This window comes from Electrophorus electricus, chromosome 14 (assembly GCF_013358815.1).
Source record: "Electrophorus electricus isolate fEleEle1 chromosome 14, fEleEle1.pri, whole genome shotgun sequence".
NCBI lineage: Eukaryota > Metazoa > Chordata > Actinopteri > Gymnotiformes > Gymnotidae > Electrophorus > Electrophorus electricus.
Window position 1 is genome coordinate 1250790 of NC_049548.1, and position 21647 is coordinate 1272436.

The 21647-nt window shown below is 46.6% G+C and overlaps 1 protein-coding gene across 1 annotated transcript in view; it reads left to right on the forward strand.

The window, feature by feature from the left end:
• arid5b (AT-rich interaction domain 5B) overlaps nt 1-21276 on the forward strand; it is a 66767-nt gene extending 45491 nt beyond the window's left edge. The window contains exons 7-10 of the mRNA XM_027021639.2: nt 1521-1573; nt 4250-4347; nt 14633-14828; nt 17276-21276. Of these exons, the coding sequence (XP_026877440.2) occupies nt 1521-1573; nt 4250-4347; nt 14633-14828; nt 17276-19420 (2492 nt within the window). The 3' untranslated portion in view covers nt 19421-21276. The remainder of the gene's footprint in view (nt 1-1520; nt 1574-4249; nt 4348-14632; nt 14829-17275) is intronic.
• Nucleotides 21277-21647: the final 371 nt, after the last annotated feature.

A 21647-nucleotide genomic window follows, 5' to 3' on the forward strand; every position in this document is an offset into this window, starting at 1 on the left:
GATCAGAGTCTATTGACAGACACGCACACACACACACACACACACACACACGGGCCGCTGCCGTGGAGATGCCTCCGGGGCTTAGAGAACAGATAAACAGCTGAATGGGACATGCACATAGTCATCAAAAAAATGAGCCCCAGTTTGTTTTCTTTGGCTCAAAGGAAGCGCGTCACTAGACTGCTGATCACTCTGAAAAACAGAATAAAATGTTCTCTTTTTTTAATGATGTGCAAGGCAAAGAAAAACACTTGTTACATGGAGGCTGAATCACGCCCCAGATGGGGTTAGGGTCAGTTACAGAGAGGAGGGGACATGTAGTACTGTAGTGCCGTATTCCTGTGCTGCCCTCTGCACTGCCTGGTATCATCATAATTAGACTTTCTTTCTGGAAAGAAACAAAAATAAGCAGAATGGCAGAGGAATGGTGTAAAGGGAACTGTGGCTGCAGAGCAGAAGGGAAATGACACTAGCAGTATGGATTTTAAAACACAAACACAAGGACATCAGAATGGCTGTTGAATTTCAGAGAAACTTTAATATAAGGTGCTTTAAACATTATAGTCCTATTGGAGCCTGATATTTCATATCAGTAATGGTCCTTGAAAATGGTGAGATGTTACATCATATTTGAACAATGTTTTAATTCAACTGGTTTGTGAGTTAATATATTTGGAATAAAGGTATCATAAAGCTTACTTTTCATAGGATGCCCCAGTAAAACACAGAGTATATGCAGTTCCATTAGGGCCAACTTCACATCAAATATTTAATCAAGGTTTGTGCTCACATAGCCCCCCAAGTGTGTGTGTGTGTGTGTATGTGTGTGTGTATGTGTGTGTGTGTGTGTGTGTGTATATACGCTCTCGTGTGTGTGTGTTTGTCTATGTATTTGTGTGTGAGTGTGTGTGTGTGTGTGTGTGTGTGTGTGTGTGTCTGATGAGAGAGAGATAACGCTGATGCATGTAAGTCTGTGTGTTTGGAGAGAGCTGAGCTCTACACTATGGGCCTATTGTCATTCACGGGGGCTAAAAAAGAACTCACAACCTAATCCTGCAGTCCATCTGAAATTGCTGCTGGGAGGAGGTGAAAATCAATAGCGCAGAAACATGGGGAGAGGAGCACACCGCTCTGACACACACAGTAGGCGTCGTGCACACGCACACCTGTGCTGACGGAATCTTGATTGATAAGTCTCTTCAGCAGAAAAAAAAACTTCTCATTCGTTTCAGCTCATCTTTAACTATACATGTTTCAAGTTTGTTTTTTTTGTCACATACATAGTCATACACAGTATAACTCATAGTGAAATGGTTGTAGTCCAACTCCACATCACTAAAACCACTAAACTAATTGTATTCCCGCCCCCATTTCCTAGAAGGCCCCTGCTTTGCATATAAGACTTTTTGACAAGCACACGAATCATGTTTCAGTTCCATTTGAAGTGTGCTCGATTGGAATGGCATGTGAAGTTCTGCTCCTGTGGTATTGATCTATACATTTATTTTTCCTCCTGACAGTAAACCTTTGGACTATGTTTCAAGCTGCTCAGAAGCTGGGAGGATACGAGTTGGTAAGTATTCGTATTATCTGTTTAAAGCCTTCCTGCACGTTGCCCCGGCGGCTGTGCCTTTGCCCTTTGGCTTGGTTCAGTTCCCGCAAAATGGGCGGGAACATTTTGCGGCTTGCCACGAACCACATGTCTGCTGGAGCCGTGCTCGTTCCCAGCCCGAAACCCACTTTTGACTGTTCCTTATACGAAATTTTCAAGTGGAAAACATGTGTAACCCTGTTTGCTGGGGAAGGAAACTGCTCCGGCCTACTGGGTACCCACGTTGAACCTCTTGAGGGGCTGTTGTTCTGCGAGTGGTGAACTGGGGGAATTTGTTTGGCAGCTGATCTGATATCTGCACAGTAATAATATGGCAAAAACATTAGAGCCCTTTCCGTTTAATCAGGGCTGGTTACCCCGGGATCCTGGGTGATGCGGTGCACTGTTTTGCTGTGTCCATGCTGAGGCAGGAGGAGTGGAGGAGTCTGGTTGGAGTAGGAGCAAACAGGAAGTCCCTTTCATTCTTTTTCTCCCTCTTTCACTCTCGCTCTCGTCTCTCATCTTTTGATCTAGTTGGTCAGGTTTTTGAGCTGCAGCTATGGAGGAGGCAGCTATGCGCGTGTCCCGTGATGAAATTAGTCCCACTCTTAGACACCGCGAGGCTGCCGCTTTCTCTAACGCCAGTCAAGGCGGAGGGGACATGGGGGGGGGGGGGGGTGATGTCACTGGAAACATTTCCATGGCGTACAGCGATGAAATGATTATTCCTCCGTCGAGGATGACCTCTCTGTGGCAGCGTGTAAGACCATGGCTCCGGGCCTCGGCACTCAACTGGCCCCATTCACAATAGCAGTGCTAAAACCAACAGCAGTCAGGGGATGTTAGGAATGAAGCATCTTTATGGCGAGCAGAGGGGGCCAGCAAGCCTGCCTTGCTCGGACGCCCTAATGACTGCGAGCGCCTCGTTAAGTGCTAAAGGAGACGGTATGTTTCTTGCAAACTAGCCTAGCAATGCCACATATCTGGGTTTCACTGATGTCTTAATTGTGTGAAACACAGACCTAGATTTCAATGGACAGCTGATATTACATCTCCATGACACTAACAACCTAGCATATATAAGGGTTGGTTAGTTATTTGGTGTCCTGATGTACCCTGCATAAATACTGCAACTTAGTGACTTGGGGTTTCAATAAAGCATGTACCTCTACTGTGAAAGGCTGCTATTAGCTGCTGGGAATGGCCATTAAAAATCTTTTAACCCCACGCAATAAGAATGCACTGAGGGTCTCATGAATATCAGTGCTATGTACATTCACTATGCTAATGGAGTGTTGGCAGTCTTGTGGTTCACTGGGTAAACGGGTTAGACTGAATCAGGTGTTGTACAAGAGATTCTGCATAATTACATAATCATTAGACACAAATGACCTTGGAAATGACGTCTATTTACATGCGTAGTGAGCTAAAGAGGCGACGCTATGACAGTGTTCCAGCGAAGCCACTTTGTCTCGAGTCGGAGTTAAGTTCCCAGTCATATAGGAGCGTGAAGACATGAACGCGCTCAGGAGAATGTAAAGAGCATAATTATCCTCTCTCTGCGCTTTTCCCAAAAAACAATTTCGAACACGTTACGTGAGCAATGAGAAGTTATCTGCGGTCTGTATAAATGTTATTTGGTTTGAATTGCTGAAGGGATTCTGCAAAAACACATTTCAGGCGGTTTGAAAACAAAATTAAGACTTAAGTCGCGTCTGAATTCAAAGAACAGCATACTCATAATGTAGCCTACAACCCCATTATTCAAAGCAGATGTTTGACATGCAGACCTGCCCAGGTTAGTGCGTTAACACCAGCGAAACAACAGCATCCAGTCTCTTGAGGATGGCTCCAGGTCATGGTGACGACACGGTCGACTCTGCGACGCTTGCTTATTTGCACCGGAAATGATTTACCGCGGTAATTTGACGATGGGAAAGGCAAAGAGATTTACGGTACTCCCGTGGGAACGATAATAAAATATCTTTTAACACCACTTATTTTTGCCGCTGGTCGCCCGAGGCAAACCAGCGGTTTCTACCCAGAACTATTCTTGATATATCATCTAATCTGTGATCAAAACCCAAACAGAAAATAGCTAATCTAGAATGGTCTAGACAAGAAAGAATTGTTCTTAATTGTTTTTACCATTAATCAGTACTTGAACTTTTCAAAGCAGGGAACTTTTCAGTGGTCTTCATAACAGAATTTGAAAGTGTTTGGATTAAAGCATGGGGAGGAAAACGCAGTCACCTCTACCACTGTTAAATATTTGCACATCGCTCATCCGCATTCCTGTTGTCATTATTTTAATAATATTAATAATAAGAAGAAATGTAATATATAGTAAATTATAGTAAGTGTAGTAAGTTCCTAGACGTGCCGATTCCCGCGGTGAGTCGAGTCCAGGGGGGAATGGCTAGCCTCGTTGAATGGCTGCACTTCGCCATGCTCGCCGCATAAAACGGAGTCTGAGTCATGGGAACTAAGACTAGAGTCGGACTCAAGTAGCCTGCTACTGCTGTAATGCGATGATATGCCCTGATGTATTGCATAGCATCAATAAATCAAAGGCAAAAAATAAGTTTTGAATAGCTTTCTTATTTCTCTTGCACTAATACGTTATTGTGTTCAATCATTCACTTTCCACTTTGACAGATCACAGCACGCCGACAGTGGAAAAATGTATACGACGAGTTGGGTGGTAACCCGGGAAGCACCAGCGCAGCCACGTGCACGCGAAGACACTACGAGAGGTAAATCCCACATGCACGCGCTGCTGCCATGTCCGTTTATGGAAGGGTCGCCAGATTCCATAGATCGTCACAACCGCTTTAAGTGCGCGAGGCAAATGGATTTCCTGTGCGGAGGCTCACGCGTACAGCTTCTGAATGAGTCATTTCCTGACGTCACTTAATAAAAGCAGTCAGTTAATGAATCATTTATAATGCGTTAATGAGGGTGTGGGTTACAGTTAACACTAACGTCGCAGGATATCGGGTTCTCTGGCGTTTATCTTTCTGATGTCTTTCTGATGTGCCTTATCTCCGTGCGTTAGGGCCTAATGATTTTCTGGAGATAGGAGATTGTCTCGTGCTATCATTAGCTTGGCGTGACATCAGTTGAGCAAAGAGGAGGTGGGGTGGTGTGTTAAATCCTGTGGGAAACATTGCGATCTATCGCTAAAATGTTGATGACTTAAAAGAGAGAAAGGAAGTGTTTAAATGTGTGTAGCGCAACGCGCAGTATTGGTTGTGGCATGGATGTAGTGGCGAAAAGGCTTCTTTCACGTCTTTGAAAAGCAAAATCCAACGCGACCTTTTAAGGTTCGCGAGGAGTGTGCCGAGATCGGAGGAGAGCGTGCGGCATCTGGCCAGACGCCATTCCTAACCTGGTGCTCGATCAATACCCGCAATAACACCTGTGCGCAGTGAATAACACGCTGCCAAAAGCCAAAGGAGCATCCTTGACTGAGCGAGCGGGCGCGTGCTGATGTGAGCGCGAGTAATTCATCGAATTAATTCCTTCCAGCAAATGTATCCGTTCTTTCCGGTCGGTCCTGCACCGAAAGGCCGCTCTGGCCGCGCGCGCTTCCCCGGCACGTCCTCAGTCTCGCGCCACAGGATCTGTGCGTTGTTCCGCGAGAAGCTGAAGCGGCTTTCTGCTGCAAAGCGGAGCGAGTGATCCACAGACGGGAACGAGGGGCTTTAACACGGCTACCTCGCTCATGTGAAACAAACCGAACACGCCTATTTCCCCCTTTCTGCTCTGTTTTTATAGAGGTTTAACCAAACTCTTAAAAGCACTTCGTTAAGTATTTAGGGACGCTTTCTAAGGCGACCAACTCGCTCGTGCGGTTTGTGTCGTGTGGTTTTGGAATTGGAGAATTGTGTCAGTTTTGAATTGCTAAAAGTTACATGGTGACATTACATGAAAAGAAAATGGAGAACCAAAAAAGCAGTTTTTGGATTTAAACAGGCATGTTTGGTCATTTGATACGTAAGCGCGAGTTGAAGCGATGTCATTTAAGGCAATAAAAGCGGACAACCCACAAAATCTGCAAATCAATATTTAACATCCTCTGCAGTACTGGCAGTCAGACTCTCACTCATCTTAATGATATTTATTTAGCTCTATCATCAGGTTAACTATCTGCTACTTGGAGAAGAGAGGAGGGGTGAGTGGAGGGTGGGGTGGGGTGGGGGAGTATGAAAAAAACATAGATTGCAAATTGGGTCATAAAAATGACATGAATAACCTTGAGAGAGACTGCAGCATTTCTCCCTCCCTCCCTGCTGCTTTTTAATTATATAGGTCAGTGGCACTGATCAATCAGGCCTCACTTATTTATTTAATCCTCCTCCTCCCAGAGAGGTCTTTGTTCCAGAAACATGCCGCCTGCGAATTCCGCTCCGCAGATAACCACATTCCCAGGCTCTTATCTGGAAACGTAGTATCTGGTTCAGGTGACTTTATTGTGGCATGTAAATTTATAGTGTCCCTTTTTAAAAGCTCTCCAGTCTCAGTTCTTTAAATGTCCATGAGAGGTCCAGGTCAGGAAGGACACACTGCCCACGCTGCACAATGTTAATGCTCGTGGACTTAAGTAACAGCATTGCGGTATTTCGCTGTTCATTTAAAAAGATCAACGTTAAATTGGTGTATGACAAAGTGCATCGTGGCATTTAGAGAGAGGGAGAGCGAGAGAGAGAGCAAAAAGAAACACGTCAGTTCCTCCCAGCGCTTTATTGATTTCTCGATCCCCTTTGGAATTAATGTTTGCTCTAAATTCAAACGAGCCACGCTTCACTGAATGCCTCCTTGAACTTCTAGCCAGTATGACAGCATTTTAATGCAAACCCTTTAAGGAAATTTTAATGATCCGTCTTTGAAGTACCATCGTTTCCTCTGAGGGTTGCATCAGCTACTTGCGTCCCTGGAGAGGTCGCAGCTTCTTTAGAGATTTCAGGCAGTGGTAAACAATAGCAATATTGCATCCATTATCTCCCTGTTATCATTATGCAAATCGTCGAGCATCACTTCACAATCTTTAAACCTCACTGCTGTGAGCTCGTTTGCCCATGACATCAAGAGTGACCTACTCTTATGAACACGCCAAGTATTGATCAGAATCTATCGGTGATAATCGCTGTATCTGTGTTTATAATCTTGATGAAATCTGTGTAATGGAAAGGAGCTTGGTGTATGAGACATGGTTGGCGTACAAAGCAGAGAAATCCTAATTAAATCCTTGATTGATCTAATTAGTTTATCATAGCGATTTGCATGGAGATTTGCAGCCTCATTGGCCCCAGTGAAATGCCGTCACTTCTGTTCTTGCTCGAGACAAAAGCATCTGATTATTAGCGGCAGCCTGACAGTGACTAATTGTGTCAGCCATGTTTGCTAATAAAGATAATGTGTTAGGTATGTTTTTTTTTTGCGCTGCTGGGAGAGGACGAAAGGGTTTGCCAATCCTTGGCGTTAAAACGGTTGAGTCAGCTAACTACAAGTGCCCCGCGTTCCATCGAGGTGTCATCCATGTTGGTCAAGTAGCTTTAATAGATTTTCTCATTCAGACTGCCCAAGGACGTGTAACCGACCCATATTAAACATTTACTAAGGTTAGTCTTTGCTTTCATAGGTGCATGGCCTGCCTGGCTTCACGCTCAGGTTCCCCAGCTATTTATAAAGCATAGATGAAAAAGGCCCTTCGCAAGGCTTTGTTTGGGAACGGGGATTTTTCCTTCTCATTAGCCGTGGCGGCATTGATGTAGTTTCATGTTTATTTGCTGGTCTTATTTATGCTTTTATCACTTTGGATCATTCATAAAAAGGGAGAGAGTGAGAGAGAGAGAGAGAGAGAGAGAGAGACACACAAAGAGCAAGAGGGAGAGAGGCCCATGTTTGTTTTGGACTGAGGAAGTCAGCATGTTCAAAGGAGCTGGAAGCAGAACGCGTAGGGCTCGGGCTCTAAATCATGACTGAGGAATCTGGCTCTCATTTGGACGGCCGCCGAACAAATTCCGACGACGAGATATTTTCTTGCCGAGGATTTCTGAGCATTCAGGACATACAGTACAAGAGCTCGGCAGTCATTACATATTATTCATCTGGCTTCATAATTGAAGTTGGCTTTTGGAAGTTAACGAGTTTATGCCTTCAGGGAATGAATGAGGTCATTTTCAGAGTAAAAGGCAGCAGTGACAAAAGGCCCACTCTGGCTTTACTTCGCCACCCTGTTTAACTGTGCAGATCCAGATTAGTTCAGGGGTCGACTTCTCCACAAAACCTTTCAGGGTTCCAGCAGAGCTGATGCAGTGTTCGGTTTTCCTCCTCACTCATACACAGTGCCCAGTCGCACTCTCTCCCCGTCCGTCTCTGTGATTAATGCAACGTTTGCCCCCTGCAGAGAATGAGGCGAGCTGCTTGCATTCTTTCTTTTTTTTTCTTTCTTCGAAGTGCACTGGATTTTGTGCCATTTCAAGGCTCGGGGTCCGGCGGCGTCTGAGCAGGGTTCAGAGGCTGCGGGGGCCCAGGTCTACCGCTCAGCTGTTCTCTCCATCACGCTCAACCTCAGGCCACGGGTTGTTTGTTTTACATTCATTTAGCATCAGAAGGAAGTCGCCAAACTGACATCTACACACACACACACACACACACACACACACACACACACACACACACAGACACACACACACACACACACACAGACCAGCTTCATGAGATTTCAGAGCCTGCCTCACCCTGAGAGACCTGTCTCTTCCAGTGAACTTTTGGGCGACGTCTTTAATATGCAGTCATGTTTGATCCTGAACATGCCATCCCCCTACTGATGCCAAAGGCTCCGGAACGAGATGAATGGGAGAATAAAATTGTTGGTGTCAACGACCGTTTGTCTTAGATATTATTGTGCTGGGACCTGGAGTGTAGGAAGGGGGAGAAAGGGTTTTTTCTCTCTCTCTTTCCTCTCACACACTGCTGCTGTGTGGGTCTCAATGACAAGGGTGCTGAAAATAGAGTTGATTAGGTTGGTATGTGCAGTTGTAATACTTTACTCCCCTCTAAGTGGGCTCTCAGTGCTGGGAAGCCTGCCACCTTGTGCACAAGCAGGAGAAGTACACCATCAGTATGAAGCATTGCAGAGTAAGAGGGCCGGCTGAGAAACCGCATCGTCCAACGTAATTACATTCATTAGGACAAATACAGACACACTGGTAGACTCCAGCCACCCTAAATGTTAATAACCCACCTATACAGTAATTGAACTGGTTACACTAATGGCTTCAGTGATGACTGTTAATTCTGTCATCTTTACTTTAAGCTAACTTTTTCCATTATGATTTATGTATTGAATTAGTAAAAAAATAAAAATTAAAAATGTTATTATTATATTCACACATAAGTAGCAGCCTACATATGGTTCAAATGTCAGTTTATGTAACACCTTTTATGACTGTGATAAATGTGCACTGTATATTTGTCTGTTACTGTGGCAACATTCAATTGTCCAGCAGTGTTTTTCCCTCTCAGATGTGATCTTATGGGATTACGTAATGGTTATATAAACTAACAAAGCTGTTTGCTCACGCTATTTTAGACAAAAGCAAGTGGAGTATTGATTGTAGGATCTTGTGGGATGTAATGGCAGAGACAGCATTCCCAGTAGCACTGTGAAATGCCAGTAATTTTGCTCTGTGGTGCAGAGAAATGAAAAACAGGGCCTGGACTTAACCACTCAGCCAGTATGTGCATTTCTTTACACATGTGTGAGTGGTAAATAGAAATTAAATTTGGCTTTGAATTCTTGGGCACAAAACTGGAAAACAGAAAATGGGAAGAAAAAAAGCCTATGAGGTCATTATTTTGAGGGCTATGAGTGTGTGACATGAATTCAGAACGGGGCCATTTTTCGCTGTCATCTGCTTCAAGGGCTGCACTTAGCCAGATGCTGGCTGCCTATTTTGAATCTGACCTCCAAGTTTGCAGTCTGTGAGCCTGTGCATGCGGGGCTACTCACTTCCTAAACAAGGCCTGTGAGGCGTGGGGTGTGGAGGAGCGGGGTGAAGGTGATTGGTTGGGGGGGGGCTAGACCCCACAGTGTAGGAAGAGCGCCACTAACCTCAGCCCAGTTTCCTGTGCCACTAACAGCCACACACTCCCAGAGGATGCTACACACACATAAGACAGCCAAAGCCACATGGCCCTGGGCCAGCATAGTGGGCGGGCACTGCCGCTCGCCGCGCCCAATAGGTATAAGGGTCTGCCTGTCATTTGACTTCTGTTCCAGGTTGGCACGTTAGCCCAGGCCTTTTCTCAGCGGCCTACTTGTTCTGGAGAGCCCGTTGGAGGATCCCCATGCCTCTGTGCCTTTTTGGCCACCTGCAGCTCCACCCGAAACAGCCACAGCGGCAGCAGAGGGAGAACACAGATGCTCAGAGACATTGTGCTTTTTAAGCACTGCTATCGCTCGCAACCAGTGTTTTTTGGCACCCGAAAAGCATTTCTCAGGACCAGTCGCCATGGAAATGGGTGTTATGTAAGAGGCCAGATTAGAGGCCACAAGGACAGAGAGGTGCAGCAAAAGAATCATATTACCCACTCAGTGGCACTCGCAGGGGAGATGGGCACACACACACACACACAACCGCATGCAAGCACACACACACACACACACACACACACACACTCACACACACACTCTCTCTCTCACACACACACACACTCACACACACACACACTCACACACACACTCACACTCTCTCTCACACACACACACACTCACACACTCACACTCACACTCTCTCACACACACACAGACACACACTCACACTCTCTCTCACACACACACACACACACACACTTGCATACACACACACACAATCACACACACACACACACACACACACTCACACACACACTCACACTCACACTCTCTCACACACACACACACACACACACACACACACTTGCATACACACACACACACACACACACACACAATCACACTCACACACACACACACACAACCGCATGCAAGCACACACACACATACGCACACTTTTTAGGCTGCCATCTCTGTTGCAGTGCCCTTATCTGTCAGCGTTATGAAGAGGCCTTTATTCTCTCCACGATTCCTAAAGTAATTACGCGTTTGAATTAATGATGGAGAACTGTTATGCATAAAAGAGTCACCCCATTGCTGGATGATTTCAATTTAGACAAATTCATGTAGGCATACTAATCATTCAAAGGCCATGAATATATTTATTTGGCTTTAAAATATGCAAATGTGCCTGATTTGTCTGTCTAATAAGATCTATTCATACATGTATTCAAATTTGCGGCATTACCCTAAGCATGGTCTTTTGGTCACAGATTTATTTATACACATTTTCAGTACCTAATAAACACTCTCTAACCTTGAGACATTGGCATTTCTAATAATGACAGTACCCATTGATTACAGAATGGGATCTGTGTGTTCAGACATTGAACATGTTACCGTCAGGTGAGATGTTGTCCATATGTGCCTGTGCTGGTAACTACATACATAACTTGGTTACAGAGTGCATCAGGTTAATTGAGCAGGTCTGCTGCTTTTTTGGTGCTAATGGTCATTTAGTGACCTTTGACCTCTAGGCTTTGGGCTGACCTTTCGAAGGTCCCATGCACACCAACTCAGTGGACTCCCTAATATGTCCTCCTCCACCAAATCATTCCCACCATTCGTCTTTAAAGCTTGAAACTGTTGGAGCACCTCAAGGAGCACAGGGAGGTGCAGAGCTCACCCTCTTGCAGTGAGGCCTTAGGGGGACAAGGATACCTGCGCATGCACCCGGATGCAGCTTCTGCGGGGCTTTGGCAAGCAAGCGGCAACGTCCCGCCACACCGGGACGTCCTGGAAGCACCGTTGGCCACGCTGCATTTTTCCAGGCCCAAGCGGGACCCAGCCGAGCAGAGCGGCCCATGACGATGGATTTAACATAACCGAGCACAGTTTGCGCTCAGCCTTGTCCTGCTGTATGCTGCCGCTGTGCTTCTTAAAGCCCCACCGCCTCTACCACGTCCAAGACCGTGCTCAGTTTTCAGCGTATGAGACCGCGATTACCGAGTCCAGCTCTTGAGTGGGTGATGGTGGTGGAGGTTGTGGGGGACAGGATATCAGAAGGGAGCTCATGATGACATGAGTCTACCCCACTGTCTGTGGGGTAGCCGTGCAGACTGACTCTAGTGGACTGAGCAGCTCAGCGCTCCTGCCCTGCCCTACTGCTCGCTGGCAGGCCGCTATCACCGTTAAGTTAAACTCATGCACAGAGATGTAATCATTCACTCTGGAGATGGTGTGTCGACAGCTGGGGGGAGCAGGGTGGGCCAGCATTGCCCCCAATTTCCAAGTACAGTAAATGGAATACTTTGTGTAGCCACTGGAAGCTTTTTGTGTCTGCAGAGCGAGTTCATATTAGAAGCATCATGGCAGTTCTGGTTCATTTCCTGGTGAAATGGATTTGTGACTGAGATATGGCTTTTCCTGACAATCAACAAACTCCTTATTTATTATTTAGCGTACAAGGCTGAGTGCAAAGGCCAACCCATTGGGCCAGTCCCCCCACAACTCCCTCATCATCTTGTGTTTTTTCTTTTAGTTTGGTTGCCCCCCCCACATTCCCCGTATCCCCCCCCTCGTTCTCATAAAGGAACGTTTAATTGCAGATTTCCTGTTCTTGGCATGATGCCATGTACCAGCTGTATGGAATGTAGCTGCTATGCTGCTGTCTAGTTGCCAGCAGCTGAGGTCAGTAAAAACAACAAAAATACAAAAACTGAAGTTGTGCAGACCCTTTCAGCCTCTTAGAAGCTCCACCCCTCCCCTCCTGAGGAAATATGCTGTTCTAACTTGGAAGGAAAAGATTTTCTCTTGTATTTCTTTTCTGTTAAGTGAAAAGGGAAGGTACTGGTAACTTGGCATATCCATACATGGACATGTGCTGAAAATGTTGTGTGTGGGGCTTGCTTTTGTTACTCACTAACCTCACTAGAGGGTATTTCCATTCTTATCTCAACAATCAAACATGTGAAACACCCACATATAAATACACAAATTAAGTGGTAACAATTGATATCAATGATACCCTGGAAAACAAGGCAAAATGAGGCCAGTGTCAGCATAATTTTGGCAACTGTACACAAACTACAATGAGGAGATATAAGAGCTGCTCACAGCGTATGGGGGCATATTGGAGATTTCAGAGGATTAGCTACAAAGATAAGTCATTGTGCACATTATTATGCCTCCATTATATAAACATGAATTGAAACATTACAGTGGGAATCAGGTATTTGGCGGCTGCCCGCTATTTTGATTCGACCGCGTGGAGCGAGCCGTTTTCCAGTTTTAGCAGCTGTAACATGTTTAAACTCTTTTGGTAATGGGATCTGAAGATGAATGCTCCCTCTGGGCTCCTGCTTAGCTTTGCCGTTGGCTGGCTGCCAAACCCCAGCCAACATAGTTCTCCTGCGTGCCCCCCCGCCTGTCACAGCCCCTGCCTGAGCATGCTCAGTGCGACCCTGCTCCAAGAGGCCTGGGTGGCTCACTGTTGAGTAAACACCCGGCCGAGCAGAATAGCGGAAATGAATTCCTCCGGAGATGCCTTGCAGATTTTATTAAATGAGGGGAAAAAAGGAGATAAAGAGAGAAAGAGAGTACGAGGGAGATTTCCAGTGATACGAGCTGGAAGGCGAGAGAAGGAGAAAAGCAGAGGCTGCTAAATAATTGAGACAGAGCAGCTGCCACAGCCAGCGCATCTCCAATCCTGTCACCTCCTTTTTGGTGTGCCCAGATTACAACGCACCAAATGTAAAATGTATTTTGATTATGGCTGCCGTCTTCCAGGTGGATATTTATAATTCCGCATGCCTCTGACAGCTTCCTCCCGGCCTCATTAATCACAGCGAGGCACATTATAAAAACTTCGAGCCTTGCAAGCGGAGCGGTAGATTACAGCGTATGTATCACCCCATCCAATTACCAGAGCCTCTATCAAGCTTCTCCATCATCAGGAGACAGACCGGAGCGGATAGCGCCGGCCGGGGTCTCCGTGTGCTCAGCTCGTGCTCGGCGGACAAAGAGCAATAAGCCCGTACTGCGGCATTTCGGATGTAAATCGGAGCTGTGTCCACTTGGCTTTAGCTGGGCGAGGTAGGTACAGGTTAAAGGTCAGTAGTGCAGAGAGAGAGGACTGTGAAAGGGGGCACCCATGTGTCATCGCTGCCAGGAACTGGACCGCTTTTAATTGGGATCAAGTGCACTCTCCCCCATTTGTCCCAGATGCTTCATTGAGGATGAGGTATTTGAGTGTGTGTGGGTGTGTGTGTGTGCGTGCGCACACATAGGTCTTCTGAGCAAATTCTATAAATCCTATAGAAAAATATAAAAACATGTGGGGCGCTGAGAGGTGGGACTAATGACAAGCCTGCTTTAGCAAGTGCAGCAGTGCTCTCAGGAGGACAGAAGGAGGACTCCCTCCCCCGTCAGCGAGCGAACGTACACATGGTCACTGTGACCAGTTAGCATTCTCGAACTGGTTTGACAGTGTGGGGCCATTCGTTTTCAAGGATTCTGGGGCTTTGCTGTAAAATGGAAGTGTGCTGACCTGAGAGAAAATAGCCAAATACAGAACATGGGGGGGAAAAGGTCCTAAAAAATAATAAATATTTGATCATTTGTTTGCTTGGAAAGTGTTGTAGATAATTCCAACGTCAGCACAGGTAGTCATTGTGAAAATATCCACTGTGTTACTTCTGAAAGCAGCTGTTGTGAGTACACAGCTCTGGGGAAATCAAGATCTCAGCATACTAAATATTTTGACTGAGGAAGCAGATGCATTTTCCTGGAACTCCTCATCCGTCATTGTTCCAAAGAATGAAGACAGGGTTGTTTAATGTGGCAAGAGAGCTAGGCGGAATACAAAAGCATTCCCTGAGTCAGTTTGTGGTATTTGGGCCAGAGTGCTAAACCTGTCTCCCTTCCCTCTTCTCCAGGCTAATTCTGCCCTACGAAAGATACACGAAAGGAGAGGAGGACAAACCACTACCCCCCATCAAACCCCGAAAACAAGAGGCCGGCTCCCAGGAGGGAGGCACCAAGACAAAGGTCCCGGCCACGAAGCGCCCCAAAGATGACCAAAATCCGAAGGGCCGGAATGAAAAGGATGGCACAGCCAAAGTCTCTGAGCCGGTCAGTCTCCCATTCTCACAGCGAATCCCAAGAAGCATCAGAACAACTCTTTCTTTTTCAAAACAAGCAGCAGAAAGAGGGTGGGGGGACCATGACAGGCCACTTCAGACTGACTGCCTTTTGTCTCTTTAACAAATAAGCCGTCAAAGGCCTGTAAGAATAGTGCTGTCAGGAGCAGCTGGTTTTAACATAATTATTTGAGCTGAATCGTAGGCCCTGACCGCTGTGCCACAGCGTGGTAAATCAAATGGTATTTCCCTGCCTCACTGACTCCAGGCGAATTTTTACGCTTTGCCTGATTCAGTTATACTCTCCCTGTGAACCTCTGGACTAGAGAACAGTGGGTGCGCTCTCTCTCTCTCTCTCTCTCTCTCTCTCTCTCTCTCTCTCTCTGCCTTCTAGTTTTGCTGCACAAATCAAGTGAAGGAGAAAAGATCGTGGCCAAGTTACTGTTATTGACAAAGCCTCTTGTGCAGAGAGCGGTACTACGGGAGGCTGCGGTGGAGATGCCTGCTATCAGATCTGATCGGCTGTTCTGTGCCAGATGAGCAGAGGCCATATTTTAGTTCTTATATAAACCGCAGGCTTATTTTTATCCACGAAAAAAAGCCAATAAATCCATGGTGATTTGCAAATGTCTTTCCAGTTAAGCAAAAACATGAAACAAAAGGGGATGCGAGCCGCGACTCTACGAGGGGAATGAAAATTGAGTTATTATTTTCACATGAATAACCAAATGATTACAGAGAAGATGAAAGGAGCGTTTGAATTTTTCTCTTGAAGTGTCAAATTTCGACACGTTTCAGCGCCGCCGTGCTGCGCATATTCATTTGGGCCGTGCGTGGATTGAGTGATCGGCTGTGGGGCAGGAACAATGGGAGCTGTTGTCGGGGCTGACTGCTTTTCCAGTGGCATGCCCAGCTCATCCGTCTGGTATGTTCTGTAATTTGAAAGCCCTCTCCAGATAATTGATTGTACATTGTACAAGGGAGAATACAGGAAAAAAAGGAATTCTCCATTTGAGGCAAAGCCTAGATAGGGTAAGATTTGGGGGGGTGGGGGCATGACATTTCAGCCAAAGTTATAGATCTCAGATGTAAGAGAGGTTTTGAGAGGCAGATGCTGGGATTTGTCTCATGTATCCCATGTCAGTGGAATATAATCAGGGCATGTACAAATATAGGCATGCTTCTCTGGTAAGAAGCAGAGCATTGTCAGCACTGATAATTCAGTCCTTCCTCAGGCACCAAAGACAATCAGGGCTATTGAGTGATACATGCCTTTCCAACCGGCAGTCACACCCCATTACGACTGTGTAATCTTGGCTGTTACTCACCAGCCTCTAAGACCCCCATTCGGCATTGTATTAAGGGCACGTCGGAGCAAAGCCCCTCGGGCCGGAGACTCGCTGATCCTGAAGGTCAGGGGTGATCGGCCTCACAATGCCTAACGGGTGCTCACCCTTCTGCTCAGCAGAATAGACTTACAAAACGGTGTGAGTGTATTCAGCGCCACTCCATCTGATAGAGTGCCATAAGAACTGTGCAGAAGTATGTGCGAAATTGGACACCAGATAAGGGTTTCTTTCCTTTTCCACATCAACGAGCAGTACCTGCTGTCGGGGCATGGCGGAACGCGATACGCGCACAGGCTGTTATTCGCAAGTGGTTGCGTATTTATCTGGGCTGAGTAGGCGAACGTATTCAAAGAGATGAGCCAGCATTTTTCCTGACATGCACGCGTTTCACCCGCCGACACCGTTAATGAGCGGGAGGAGCCAGGCCTCCGTGGGCGCATGTTGTACCACAGACCTGCTAGTACAACACACTACGCACGTCTGGGGTTTGCCCGCCCTGCACTGCCTGGACAGAGGCGTGGCACAGTCACCTGTGCACATCTGCTGTCGCTGCCACTCTGAGCAGCTCCGTGTAAACATCTGACTGTTTCCTTCCTTATACAGCATTTCTCTCATTTTGGATCTTCTCTGTTTACAAGTGAAATGGAGGAGGTGGCAGAGCTGCTTTATGCAACCTCACCTTATATTCCATTTATAGAGAGTGTTTTTTTTTTTAAGTTAAACTCTAGAGGAGTGCACTCCAGAGGCTAGCCTTGTCGTGTCAGTTAAACATTCAGCTGTACAGTCGACAATCAGGCTATCCTTCAGCTGGCAAGGATTCACACAACTTGTTTGAACCTTTTGAGGCCATAGATGTCATCTGTTTGTAAATTGAACTCACGTTTTGTTCCTGGTGTTGGCCACAAGGGAGTGGATTGTGCCGAGTTCATCCCTCGTGGAGGGCCTCTGTTGAGAGGTAATTTGTGAGAAATCCACGGTGAACCTGCATGAATTTGCATAAAGAGTACAGTATGGCTAGATCGCGCAGTGCTGCAGCACAAAGCTCGGTGATTAAACAGCTTTTTGTCTCCGTGCATGTCTGTGTCTCCAGGGTGTGGAGGACGTAGAGGACAAGGAGCAGCCCCAGGAGGAAGGGCTGGCAAAGCAAGCGACACAGAGGCCCCAGCTTCCCGTGCAGCGGGAGGCCGAGGTGAGGAGTCCAGCCGCAGAAGACGGAGGCGATGTCCCACTGGTCATCAAGGAGGAGGAGGAGAAACCAGCACTCCAGAAAGCTTCCTGGGACGGTGGCCCACACGAACCAGTCCATAGAAGCAAGCACGCATCACTTCCGCAGGACGGCACGCCACTCAAATCAGAGGACTCAGAGGTGTTTCCTGTCGCTGCCTCGATGCCACTTCGCCACTCGAACCCCCGCCCTCACGCACAGGACCAATGGCAGCATGGGACGCCAGAGTACAAGGCACCTGCACATACCCTGGGGAACACTGAACAAGCTGCCACAAACGACAGCCAGAACCACGTGGGAATGGTGCTGCCCACTCCAAAGCAAAGACCCCCACAGCCCATCTCTGTGCCAGAGGTCCCAACAGAAAGGGCTGAGCTCCCCACCAAAGAGGAGACTTTCAGCTATCACCCACTGCTCTATCCTCGGGGCAACCCTGGCATCATGTCTCCCCTAGCCAAGAAGAAGATGCTGTCCCAGGTCAGTGGCACCAGCATGCCTAGTAGTTTCCCCTACGGTCCTCCACCCCCATTAGTCAACAAAAAGGTGTCAAGCAGAAGCACGGAGGAAACAGCTGCTGGGCAACTGGGCCCTGAGGTCCCTCCCACCGCAAACGAGGCGAATGTGGTGATCAAGCGTCCATCCGTCATCCAGCATGCTCAGAGCTTCAAGCCTCGAGGCAGCGAGGACAAAAAGCCTTCTGTGGAGCCCACCCAGAGGGAGGTGGGTGGTGAGGGGGAGTCGTACCCTTCAGAACACCCCCAGAACCAGCCACTCCACCAGCCCCAGCCGAGCACCACAGCAGAGTCCTACATGACGAGAGCCAACTCTCACTCCAGCATGGAGAAGTCTGTACAGATACCTCGTCCTGGGCAGGCACCTAGCTTCCTCAGTGACTTCTACTCCTCTCCACACCTGCACAGCCTCTATAGACAGACTGAACACCATCTGAGCAAGGAGCAGCTGAGCAAGTATCTGAACAGAGAGACTTACCCACGGGACTGTGAGACCGCACATGGTTTCTCCCAAAACCAGCACCCTGACAGCGGAAGCCTGACTTACTGCGCCCGTTTGAACCAGAAAGAAAAGGGCCCTCCCATTGAAAGGGTGACAGAGGAGCAACCAACAGACCTGAGCCTCCCAAAACCCACTCCACACAAATTGCCCCACTCCACCTCATCTCTCTGTGGCCTCCAACATTCCATGATGCAACAGGATGTTAAAAGCACTCCTCTGTTCCAGGCTGGCAACAATCAAAGCTCAACCCTGGACTACCACCCCAGAGCCTGCCGTGTCCCTCCAATGACTGTTTCCACTCCCAAGAAGGTGGTGGAACCCCCATCCAAAGCACACAATGTCCGAGGAGAAGAGACAATGAGCTTCAAGATAGAGGAGATGGCTCGGCCCATCCTGAGCAGCAAAAGCAGCCCGCAGAACGTCGGCGCCGCACGGCCTCTGAAGAGGAGCCTGGAGGAGCTGGAAAACGGACACACGGAGAAGAAGATCCGGGCCGTGACGCCCATGCACTGCTCCACGCCGAGAGATGTTGTGGTGAAGGTGCGGACCCCAGAGCCCGATAACGAGTCGATGAAGCCGGCAGAGCCGGCCCACGCCGTGCACATCAACAGCTACGTGGCCGAGGGACACAAGTTCCCACTGCACTCGCCCATCTTCCCAGGGCTGTATCCCGGGGCTTTTGTATCTCAGGTACAGGACATGTGTGACAGCCTGAGCCCCCACGTCCCCCCTGGTTACTCTCATCCACTGCAGTACTTGAAGAACCAGAGTGTCCTTTCGCCACTCATGCCCCCCTTCGCCATTCATTCCATAATGATGCAGAGACAGTTGCTGGCCCAGGCGGCCAATCCAGCCCACCTGTACAGACACCCGATGGGGACATCGTATGGGGACATTCTCCACCATGGCCTCTACCCCATGTCAGCCCTTAACCCCCAAGCTCCTTTCAGCCCCCCTCAGCTCTCCTCGGTTCATCCTAGCACCAAACTTTCCTAGACTGAGTAGCCAGACATGCCGCTAGCTGGAGAGGCTTAGCAGACACTCCAGACTCACACCCAAATGGTCCCTCTTCCCAGGAAGCATGACCATGCTGTCTACCACACGGCTAGCATTGTTCTCTAGACACTTTGAAAAGAAGTCTGTTTCTGTTTTTTTGTCTCTTCTTTTGCCACTTAATTTTAGGATTTGCACATTTCTTTGAACATGGTCCATCTGATTGTGTCTTGTTCCCAACACGTTGTTTGCAGTTGTCTGTTGTCTGGTTTCTCTAAGTGTTGCCTTGGCATGAGCACTGAAGTTAGTGAAGGGTATTATGTCCCGATGGAGGAGAAGCAGCTCTCACTGAACTTCCAGGGTGCTCAAAGGATATAAACAAGGCGGGTGACAAATCAAATCAATGCAATCGTAGCAATGCTATTTCAATCAATCTGCAGAACTCCGGTTTGAAACACTATCAGAACATAATGCAGGAGTGCTGCCTGGTGAACTGTTGTACTTTTTACATATTAATCCTTACTGTGCATCTTTTTTATGTATCAGTGTGGTAGTATAGTGTGTTCATATTTCAAGCCTGCAAGGGTTAAACTAGTAACATCTGAAATTTTGTTTCATCCACAAGAATCACAAGAGATCAGAACATTGCAGTTTGTTGTGTTACACAGTTACATGTAAATAAAACTAACTAAGCTTTCCTTGAAAGAATCTTAAACTTTGACGATAAAATGTGAGTTAGGTTTCACACGCTTTTCTGACCACCATCCACTGACATCCCCTTCGGTTCCTCTCAGTCAGTGAAGCTCCTCCTGTTTGCCAGGGCAATGTGGAATGTGTTTGTCAAATGTAGGGCTGAGGTGTTTGTACATAACCTTAGCTAACTGAAAACACTTTGTGTCATATTCACTGGCTACTGTAATTTCTGGCTGCGCTGAACCGTGAGTTCCAGTACGGGATTGGAAGGCTTTGCTTGTGACGGGATGAATTTCCACATCCGGGACTACTCTCTCATGTCAGAAAGTGGCTTTTGTCTTTACAGGCATACCCTTGTGATCACAGTTTACTCAGAGGAATTCCTTTCAGGAGATTTACCCAAGTTTAAGACCAGGGATGCAGGGATGGTGTGGAGGGGAATTTTAGAAGCACTTAGTGAAGCACACACATAAGACCCCTGCTGACTGTTTCTTCTGAAAGTTGTATAGCAGTGGTTGTCCAAAGTTGTTTAAAATATGTTTGGAAAAAAAAACTGTATTGGCAGTGGTCCGTTCATAACAATTCTGTGTTAAATGATGTGTAACACAAGAAAATAGTTATCAGTAGAAAAAAATATATAATTTCTTTGCACAAAGGATTTTGGAAAAGTACCAACATAATTTGAAAGTGACACAATCTTCCTAGGGGTAATCAATTTTTTGTATGTATTAGTAGGAGAAATTAAACTTAAAATTTCAAGAAATGTATTTGCTCCAACAGTGTTTGGAGTAGCACTCAAGGTTGCTATGTAACATTTTTAATAAGAAATAAACGTTTTTATAACTTAAGAAAGTCTATCCTTTATCCAGTCCTGCTGTGTGTTGGCTGTAGGGATGGGCGAACTAAATATTTTCCATTATCAAGATGATAACAATATGACATCAAAATATGACAAAAAAAATTATCTTTTATATGCTCTTAAAAACTAATAACTCGTAATAAATCTTAACTTTCAAAGTTAAAACATGAACGTGAGCAAATTGCAGTAGGAAATCTTGTTTTATTGCATTTTGTTGTGCAAATGGATGTTTACACTTGAGGTATCTGTGCAAGCATGGAACAAAAGTAGAGGTATTTAATCAGATGTTTTAAATAAACTCAAGAACTTGGAAACATTTAAATAATTACTGTTATGTTTTAATGTTTAATTACTGTAATGCAACTTATTTCCCTGAATTCAAAAAGTGTGTTTTTCCATCAGAATAAAGTATTACTTGGACAGGATTAGTTTTCCAGACATTATGTCTGCAAGTAATTTTACAGAGAAGGAAGTGACTACCGGTTCTTTATTTAAGATCAGAGGTGGCTACTCAACTTTGCATTGCAGATACACATTTACATTTACAGCATTTAGCTAACGCTTTTATCCAAACACAACTTGAGCAATTGAGGGTTGGGGTCTTGCTCAGGGCCCCAACAGTGGCAGCTTGGCAGTGGTGGGGCTTGAACTGGCAACCTTCTGATTATTAGATGAGTA